Here is a 10047-nt window from a genome sequence, read left to right on the forward strand (position 1 = left end):
ACTCTGGCACCTTATGTTTATCACAAACACAGAAACAATTCCCAGTGTGAATCAACTTTTTTTTATTTATTGTAAATTAGAAAATGGTTGGGGACCACCCCGCGGGCCTGTCAGTTGAATGTCACTGCAGTACAGTACTCTAGGTGTATTGATGGTTGTAGAAGTTCTTTGTATCACTGAATTCCATTAACACACACTCACACACACACTCACAACTAAAATGTGTTTTCTGTCAGGTAAGGAGGTTTGCAGCCTTTTATCCTTATTCCATATTTTCCTTATTAATGGTGTGCAGTCCCTAGTTCAGCACTGAAGGCAGTATTGGTAATGTCTCTCTGAGTAAAGCCTTCTGTGATTTACAACTTGACCTCTAACCTCTGTACTGCTGGCATTACAACATTTCTAAGGTGTTTTAATTACACAATGTGGACAGAACACGTATGTAAGTAAGGTTTATTCAACATAGCTCATTTTACAAAGCAAGGTCACAAAGTGCTTCAAATGAGTAAAATTATTAACAATAAGACCATAACAGCAAAAAGAAACATACGCCACTAAAACAAAAACACATCGTCAGAACGCTGATTAGTTGATGCCAGTGTGGAAATTGAGGGTTAGCTGTCTGAATTATTATTGGTAATTCGCACAGGAGTCCTAAATGTGTCTGTTCTCACTGGGATGGTTCAGACAGTTAGCAGAGAGCGGTTGGGACAAAATTGTTTATAGTTCCTATTTTGCTACAAATCATCAAAAAGTAGACAAAAACAAGAAACGTGCTTTTCTTAATTGAATAAGACCTCCTGTGAAGTCACTGGGTGAATGTCAAATCTAATGAGAGATTTAGACTGCTGAGTTAATAGGCTATGTAAAAAATAAATACTTAATATAAATCTAAATTTCAAGCGCTGACCATATTTTTAATGTGTAGAGTTCAACTTTTTTTTAACTCTCAATTATTATTATTGACTTATTGACAGTCAAAATTCCATATCTTAGTAATTTATGAGAACATAAAAACAGATGTTCCCTTTTTAAAGAATCGTGTGACCAAATGAAATTGTAGATAAAAGATCCTCAGTTACACTGCTTTTTTTCCCATTCAGATAATATTGTTAGCCCAGAATAAGGTGTTCCAACCAACCCTCAGCACTCTTGGTACATTCAATAAAATTGTGCTTTTCATGTTTGGGTTGGGCTCTGAAAAACTTAATAAAATGTTAGCAGACACCTGTATCTGTTCAGGGACATTAACACCAGACAGCACGGGACAAGAGAAAGGTACATTTTAATAAGTGAGTCTTCAGCTGCTTTGTAAAGATAACACAGAGACGGCACATCATATGCCATGGCAGCATTCCACAGTGTCGGAGCCACCACTTCAAACACACCATCACCTTTTGTTTTCAGTTGAGCATAAAGGACAACCAATAAGCTCTGGTTAGGAGACCTACGTGACCTACGAGTGAGATCAGATATGTATAGTGTTATGTGACCATGCAGGGCTCTGTAAAATAAGAGCCTTAAAATAAATCCTTAACTTGATGGGAAGCCAATTTACAGAAGACAGTGAGTCATCCTGCTGGTCCTGGTCAACAAGGCGGGGGCTTGCCTAAGGCACCAAATACGTACTATAGCATTTATTCTAGTTTATTCGACACTGTTACTCTCTTTCAAATAAACTGGCAATACGTGAGTTCACTCTGTCAGTCTGTTGCCATGTAAACACACTGCTCACTGTTAAAACACATTTGCATTACTCCCCACAGGCATCTTGGGAGTTAACAACATAAAGGGTGTGGCATCTCTCCATTTCTTACTCTCTTTTTCCTACACACATACATACACACCCACTAACACACACACACACACACACACACACACACACACACACACACATTCTGGCTGGCAAGGATGGATGTTTTGTCAACCTGCTCAATAAAGCATATGTGTCTGTTTCTTTATCTATTGATGAGGTGTTAGGTTACATGGCTCATAGGGAGTGGAGTCTCCCTGTATCCCACACACTGACAAGACAGAGCATGTAAAGTTTGTGTTTGTGTGTGTGTGTGTGTGTGTNAGACAGAGCACGTAAAGAGTTTGTGTGTGTGTGTGTGTGTGTGTGTGTGTGTGTGTGTGTGTGTGTGTGTGTGTGTGTGTGTGTGTGTGTGTGTGTGTGTGTGCGCGCGTGTGACGTAGCAGCTGCTGAATCTGGTTTGGCAGGATTTCTGAGGGAAGGGCAAGAAAGCGGAGACAGACAGAGAGAGAAAAGTCTGTGGAATAGTTTTGACCAGTTTTTACTTCACTATATTGAACTTTACTTTTGCATAGCTGTGATTCTTCTCCTGCTGGTGACGACTCAGTGGGTTTGGGGATTTGGTTTCAGCACTAGGTAAGATTCTTTTTGTTGGACTATCATTCATTTTGTATCATGTGTTAAAAGTCAGGACTGAACGGTAAACAAAAGACTGTAGCCAGCAGTGTTTAAATGAAACACAGACTGTTGCAGAAATGATGTTACCTTATTTACTCTAAAACAAGATGGTACAAGTTGCTTTTTATGCCTACATATGCAGAAAACCTTTAATACAGACACAATGGGAGATTCACTTCCTTTTTCTTTGACTAAGACACAAATTACAGCAAGATGTTGAGCAAGAAAATGCGTTTTCCCCTAAAGCCTAAAACTGTAGATCCAGCACACAGGGAAAGGCACTGTGGAATGTAGCCCTCTTTAAGTTAAACATTTCCACACACACAGTGATGTATATCAAGCAATACTTAAATACCACACGAATGATGTTTTCATGGAGGAAATGCCTGACTTAATGCTTTCCTGAGATGAAAACAGTTTTCTGAACATGACTCTTTACTATATATTCAATTTCCAGACTTAAATTTGTGACTATATTCTTTCACATAAACAACTCAGATAATTTTAATGCACCTATTATGAACCAACATTTGGTATTTTTGAAGTAATTGCCTGTTGGAGGTTTAAAATATACAAATATTAATGTAGAACCTGGTCTCATCATAATCAGAGCAGGATAGTATGTGGCATTAATTGAACCAGGTGTGATGTTTCATAAAAGGTCAGTATCAGAGTGTTACTACCACAAGCCTCAAAAACGTATTTTATTTAGCCTTAACTAAATGGCAGTGCAGTTAATCCTGAATTCAAAGTGTTAACACTGAAAAGTCCTCAGTGTTGAGCCACCCCTGTTTAGTGAAATCTAAATATTTTACTTGTTTCTAAACACTGCGTGATCCCGAACTGCTCCAGAAACCAGTGGTGTAGTGGTGGTTGATGAGGTGGATGTACTACTAGGTAGATGAGTACATTTCTGAGAAGGGAGTGGATATACTCTCCTGTAATGTTTTTGTTTTTTAGCTAATAGGTGAGTATACTGTAAATGACCAGCAAAAGAGGTGGGTATACCTCATACACGTGTGTTTACCTTTCACTACACCACTGCCAGAAACCATAGGTGGTGTTAAGGTGAGATAATTTATTCATCCCACAGTGGGGAAATTTGCAACGCTAGCAGCAAAGGGATAATGCAAACAGGAAGCATCCGTAGAAAAAAACAAAATACAAAGCAATATGAATATGTAAAGTAAGTAAGCTGTACAAAAGCTAAGAGCTGTACAATAAGCAAACAGTATAAAAACACAAAGCAATTTAATAAGGAATTATAAATCTTATTTCTCCTCATGATCAGTAATGTAGTGGGACTTCAAGCATGATCGTTGTGGAAAAAACAAAGAGCAAAATATTCTAAAAATATTTTTTTAAAAATCTGTTATACTCGTCAATGACGCATGCATTTTTGAGATTAAATTAAATTTGATTACAGTTTTAGTGGTTAATGTTTTCTGTCCTTAAAGGGACAGTTCACTCCAAAATCATATTTTACCTTTTACCTGCACTACTAATAATAATAATAATAACTGTTTATCAGTCTAGATTGTTTTGGTGTGGGTTGCTGAGTGTTGGAGATATCAGCTGCAGAGTTGTCCGCCTTCTCTCCAGTATAATGGAGCTAGATGGCACTCAGCTTGTGGTGCTCAAAGTGCCAAAAAATATTTGAAAAACTCAACAATATGACCCAGTTACTGAAGATAATCCACAGACATTGTTGTGAGCAGGTTCATGTAGGAACTATTTTCTTTCTACCAAACTACACCATCTTGTTACAGTGCAATATGTAAACAATAATGGTGTCCTCCTTGGCTGAGCTTTAGCGTTAGCTAGCCCAGTGATGCTAGGTAATCTAGCAGTAGATGCATGCCTCTCTCTGGGCTGGCGGGTATAAGAGAAGAAAATAGTTCCTACATAAAACTGCTCACAACAAGTTCTGTGGATTATCTTGAGATTTCTGGATAGAGACATTGCTGTTGAGTTTTTCAAATGTATTTTTTTTGTCACTTTGAGCACCACAAGCTGAGTGCCATTTAGCTCCATCATACTGGAGAGAATACAGACATCTCTATGGCCGATATCTCCAACACTCTGCAACTCACACAAAAAATTCTAGACTGACAAATAGCACTACAGGCGAGAGGAAAATATGTGGATTTGGTTTTGGGATGAGCTGTTCCTTTAAATAAAACTAGATGACACTTTCAGTGGTTAATGTTTCTGCCTTTAAGCACAGGTTTGTTATTTGATCACAGCAAATAGGAACATGCTGAACTAGACACTCATTTTAATAACCTCATGACTATTGCGTTTAACACCGACTGAAATGAAAATGAGTATATTCCAAATTTAAAAAAGAAGATATCAGTATGGTATTTCTATTTGTAAAATGCAGGCCCTGTGTACCTATGGAAACCATGAGAGTTAGATTTTGTTAGCCAGGACAAAGACAGATTTGTTTAACACGCACACTGCCCAGTATCTAGGTAACCTAAACTCAGAAACACATGTGCCAGGAGCTTTATGATTGAAGTTGTATTTATACTGGACTAATGACACGAGGCTGTTTCATTCATGGAGCTCATTTCCTTGGCACACACATTATTGTTCCCACAGTGTTCATTCAGCAGCAGCAGACAGAGACGAGAGCAGCAGTGATGCTTGCTGTTAAAACACACGCGGCAGCTGTGTGGACAGAATTAACAGTGTCCAGGATGGAGTATAAAGATAAATAAAGGTTGTTTAGTTTTAGAAAAAACACACAGCACACAGACATGTAGCCAGATGTGGCTTCAAATTAGGGTGGAATTAATGTTATGTTGACTTTTAGTGACAAATGCTGCACTTTACTTTAATACAGCATGTGCAGGCCCTGTGGCCATTTTGACTTGTAATAGTAGTATCCCGTTGTCACAGGAAAAGCTGTAACTGTGGTCTTAATTCTTTATATACAGTCTATGGATTAAAGAAAGGCAAGTACTCCATGCAAAGTAGCACTTTTAGTTTCCTGTAAAGAAATCCTTTCTTGCTGAGATATAGATGAGCAGATTGATAACACTCTCATTTATGTATGTAGCTGGACATGGCTGCTGGTTAGCCTGTATTAGCATGAAGTCTTCATTAAAGGTGGACACAGCTAGCTTCAAACTGAAGTGCAGAATGTAAATTAGTTGTTTGCAGTTTATGTGCCTGATTACTTCTTGGTTGGGAGTAGTTGCAAGGTAACCAGCAGACACTCCAGGAAGTTAATGGTCCTGGCCAGAAATTTTCTGGGAAATAGAGTGGTGCAGGAAATGAGTCCTAAAAACCAGGAAATGAATTTGAAGTTTAGCACTTAAAATTCACAGTCAGTGTTTTTTTTAATAGGATTTAGATGCCTGAAATAAGGTCTGTGGTTAACACAAGCTGAAGGAACTTTCATGTTTTGTTCAACAACATAAAATACTTCAGTAAATACCCCACTCCTCAATTTTGAAGCTTTAAGTTAAGGCAGTCGCTATCGAGTGGCTAAATGAGACTACAGAATGTCATCATGCAGAACATAGCTTTACAGCCTTGTTGTGGTGGCGACATTAGGTCATGCAACTGTGCGTAGTTTGTTTATAGCCTAACGTTAGCTTTTTTACCTCTGGTGATTGTGAAGATTATCTTGCTGAACAAAGCATGTTCTGCAATAATCAAAAATCCGATGAAAAAATCCCATTGGCTTTGAGCGAACCAAGGCGATGCTAACTTCAGCATCTGCCTACAAAAATGCCATACCTGGAGCACTCTATTATGGTTGTGGCGAGAGAATAACCCCAGATAAGCCGCCTCAAGATGTTCTTGTCTCACTGTTTTATGATGTGGTTAATGACATGGTAGCGGTCCGTTAAGGTTTAGGTACAAAAAGCACTTGGTTAGGGTTAGGGAAAGATCATCATTTGGGCGATCACTTGAAACATGGAACATGACATCTCATGGGAGTTTTCACAAATCTGGGATTACCATCTGACCACAACAGGATATTACCTTGTTTTCATATTTCAAGATCGAAATTACAGATTTCGAGGTGCTGGTAGGCAGCTTTGGATGGAGCCAGGCTGTTTTCCTCGTTTTCCAGTCTTTGTGCTAAGATAAGCTAACCAGTTGCTGGCTGTAACTAAGAGTAAGCACATTTCCCAGAATGTTGAACTAAAGGTTACCTGTCCTCCTGTGCATGGGCAGATGATGAGACAATGAGCCCCTGGGCATAGATACGCAATGGCCCCCACCACCTCTCCTACATAGGAGCCACATAGACATTGCTGTAGTCATTATTTTGTGTCTCCTTGAAGTCATTTTTCTGTGTCTCATTTTAGTTGTTTTGTGCCTCATTGTAGTTTTTGTTTTGAGTTCGTATGTAGTGGTTGTTTTATGTCTCTTTGTAGTTGTTTTGTGTGTCTTTGTGGAGTTTTTTTGTGTCTTTTGTAGTTGATTGGCCTCTCTGATGTAATTTTGTGTGTTAGTGAGGTAATTTTGTGCCTTTTGTGGTTGTTTTCTGTCTCTGTAAACATTTTGTGTCTCTTTGTGGTTGTTTTGCCTGTTTTGGTAGTTACTTTTTTAATCTTTTTGCAATTACTTTGCATATTTTTGTAGTGTGGTCATTTTGATTCTCTTCCTGGTTGGTAGGTTTTTACAGTATTTGACAGACTTCAAAGATTCTGGTTGTACACGTTATATATCTGAAGATAGAAGCACTATCTTGTCCACATTTTTATATATAAAAAAATCTTAATCATCTTTAAAATTATCTTTAAAAAAAGATAACAATACATGTTGATTTATCCAGCAAAGACTGCAGCCAGCTTACAAAGACATTTATTTTCCACCCTCTCTGGCCTGTGTTCATCTTGTTATATACTGAAGCACGGACTCTCTGTAGTGACAGGCCTTATGATAATAACCCTGAATAACAATTTATGAAGGATTAAAAAAGTCGGGAGACTTTCAACTGAATTTGCTGTTTGCAACAGTAAAATGAAAAAAAAAAATAACCACAGACACTAGATAGACTTCTTTTCGAAATGTCACCTCCCTCTCCTGGCTGATCTGATCAGATCGGATTGTATGAATGATTTCATGCGAGCCCAGGCAAGCTCTGTGCCAGACACACCTTGTTGTCTTAATGTAACCTTCTCTGTTGGATTGGGCAAGATGTGGCTAATCCTTAACAAAGCAAGCCTAGCTTTGACCTCATTATTGTAGAAAGCAAAGCCAATTAGCGACATTCTCTAAAATAATAAGTAATTCAGCTATGATCTCTTCTTCTTGTGGAAACATAACCCACGTTTCTGTCTTCCTCTCTTTTACAGGGTGCACTCGTGTCTATTGGCCAGGCCAGTGCAGCAGCAGTGATGAACTGGTCGGGACTGGAGAGTCTGTTGAGTGGAGTCAATAAATACTCCACTGCGTTCGGGAGGATTTGGCTGTCCATGGTCTTTGTGTTCCGTGTCTTGGTGTTTGTGGTGGCAGCGCAGAGGGTTTGGGGTGATGAAAGCAAAGACTTTGTTTGTAATACTCGACAGGTAAGATCAACACAGGGACACTGTTTTTTTCTGTACTACATGTTACACAGTTTACTAGGGAAATCAGTTTCCCAGAAGGTGGCGGCACACGAATATCATGCCAGTTTTAATGATGAAATCCAGTCCTGTAAATAACTTCAAAGCACAAATATAGCAATAAATGACTATTTGCTATGTAAAGATATAGTGGGGTAATGGTGTTTTTAGCAGGAAATGAAGTCAAACTCACCCTGTCTGTGTTGTAATCCAAGCTTTTATCCAAGTTCTTAGTTGTGGCAGACGGTCCAGCTGCATCTGCGTGTTTGCATATGTCCCACTGGCTAGCTAATCGCCGCTGCTTTGCACTGCACTTATATGGCAGTTACTGCTGATATTGGGACTGATTCACCACAGAAACATTGTGCCCACCCTCCAGTCAACAAACCCACCCACAACCCCATCCCCTGTTAACAATGTTAGCTCTGTCAGCACTGTTACCATTGTTAGCACTGTGCGCTGTTAGCACTCTTTCCATGGATTGGCTCTGACACCTTCAAATCACCTGTGGGCTTTTGCTACCTGCTTTCCATTTACCTCGAAAATTCGAGGTCGAAGCAGGGAATGACATCACACCCAAGTTGACCGTATTATGTAGCAGATATGTTGAAACTTTATGTTTCTTTACAATGCTGTCGTTAAAGGCAAATTTATACTTGTGCATCAGCTCTACGCAGAGCCTACAGTGTAGCCTATGCATGTGGCCTACACTGTTGTGAGGATTTATACCTGTGCGGTGGCGTGTCTGTGTCACTAAGCAGTTACACTTCCAAAACACCAGTCAGGTTAGTGGGTAGTGGGGTTTCTGTGAAGTGCTGTAAAGTTGATTCAAAACTTGGCACTATCCTGGCAGGAAATGCAGCAATGTCTCCATAAAAATAACTGTAACAGGATCAAACACAAGGATGTCTCGGTAAAAAACAATTGCTTTTTGTGCCACTATCCCTAGTCCAGTGGATAAACAGCGACGGGTCACTATAAAACACCCACACTTAGTGGCTAAAAAGCCACTGGAAACACAGCAATGCCACTCTAAAACACAACTGGTTTTGTTATTTGTTGGTCGCTACACTTTAGAAATGTTGATTTGATACATATGAAACCTACAGATGTAATGTATTCATGGTTTGCAGAAGCCTACGATGCAAACACTTTTTTCCTGCCAACAGAAGATAACCAAGAGGTGACAGCCTTTTTATTAGCTCTCTTTTACACAGTGGCTTGTAAAGCTAATAGAAATGAACTGCAGCATGCTGACTACATAACTGTCTGTAAGTCTTGCACGGAAAAGTACTGCTGTAGGTAATGTTCCTGCTTTTCTGTCAAGACTTATGTCTATTTCACAGGTCCAATAAAAGGGCTGCAGATTTAGATATATTGTAGTTTTCTACATGTATAGAAGCATTATAACCTCCATCACATCCCCCAGGTGATCTTTAATTCTGGCAGCAGTGGTGTTGTTTGTATTTATCATTTCATGACAGTGTTTGAAACTTGAGGGTGACGTGAGTGAACGCTAGCGCGTTTGGCTGCCGCTGCTCACCGGCTCTCTTTTTTACTTTTTACTTATTTAACACCTTTTGATGCCTGCTAAACTGCTTCTACCAGTGGTATCAGTGTTTCACATCAGTTACCAGGCTCATATTATTACGATCATCTGTCAGCCACTGAGGAATCCCACTTGCTGCGAACGGGACCTTTCTGAGTTTGGCGCCATGCTCCTCACCACCGCTTCCTGGTCTCTCCTGTTACGGTTTTGTGTCCCTACTGATTTCCAATTTAACTGGTTTCCTTACCGAACAGCCGCAGATGTGCTTCGCCTCCGTCAGCAGATTTGTCACAAATTCACAAACATACACAACATATTACTGGCGATCTTAAAGTCGCAGCCCACATCTACCACAGCGAATATGCTTCTGTAAGTGAGCACTACGTACCAGCGACATTAAAAAAAAAGAAAGGAAATAAAATATGATATACACAAATTTGCGTCAAGCTGGACTCGATTTCACGTCAACAAAAGACAATATAACACAAACCGCA

General features: G+C 39.5%; 1 protein-coding gene across 1 annotated transcript in view; it reads left to right on the forward strand.

The window, feature by feature from the left end:
• Nucleotides 1-2241: 2241 nt before the first annotated feature.
• Nucleotides 2242-10047, forward strand: part of gjb9a (gap junction protein beta 9a) — a 14123-nt gene continuing 6317 nt past the window's right edge. The window contains exons 1-2 of the mRNA XM_050062442.1: nt 2242-2389; nt 7756-7968. Of these exons, the coding sequence (XP_049918399.1) occupies nt 7798-7968 (171 nt within the window). The 5' untranslated portion in view covers nt 2242-2389; nt 7756-7797. The remainder of the gene's footprint in view (nt 2390-7755; nt 7969-10047) is intronic.

Source organism: Epinephelus moara, chromosome 14 (assembly GCF_006386435.1).
Source record: "Epinephelus moara isolate mb chromosome 14, YSFRI_EMoa_1.0, whole genome shotgun sequence".
In the NCBI taxonomy this organism is placed as follows: Eukaryota; Metazoa; Chordata; class Actinopteri; order Perciformes; family Serranidae; genus Epinephelus; species Epinephelus moara.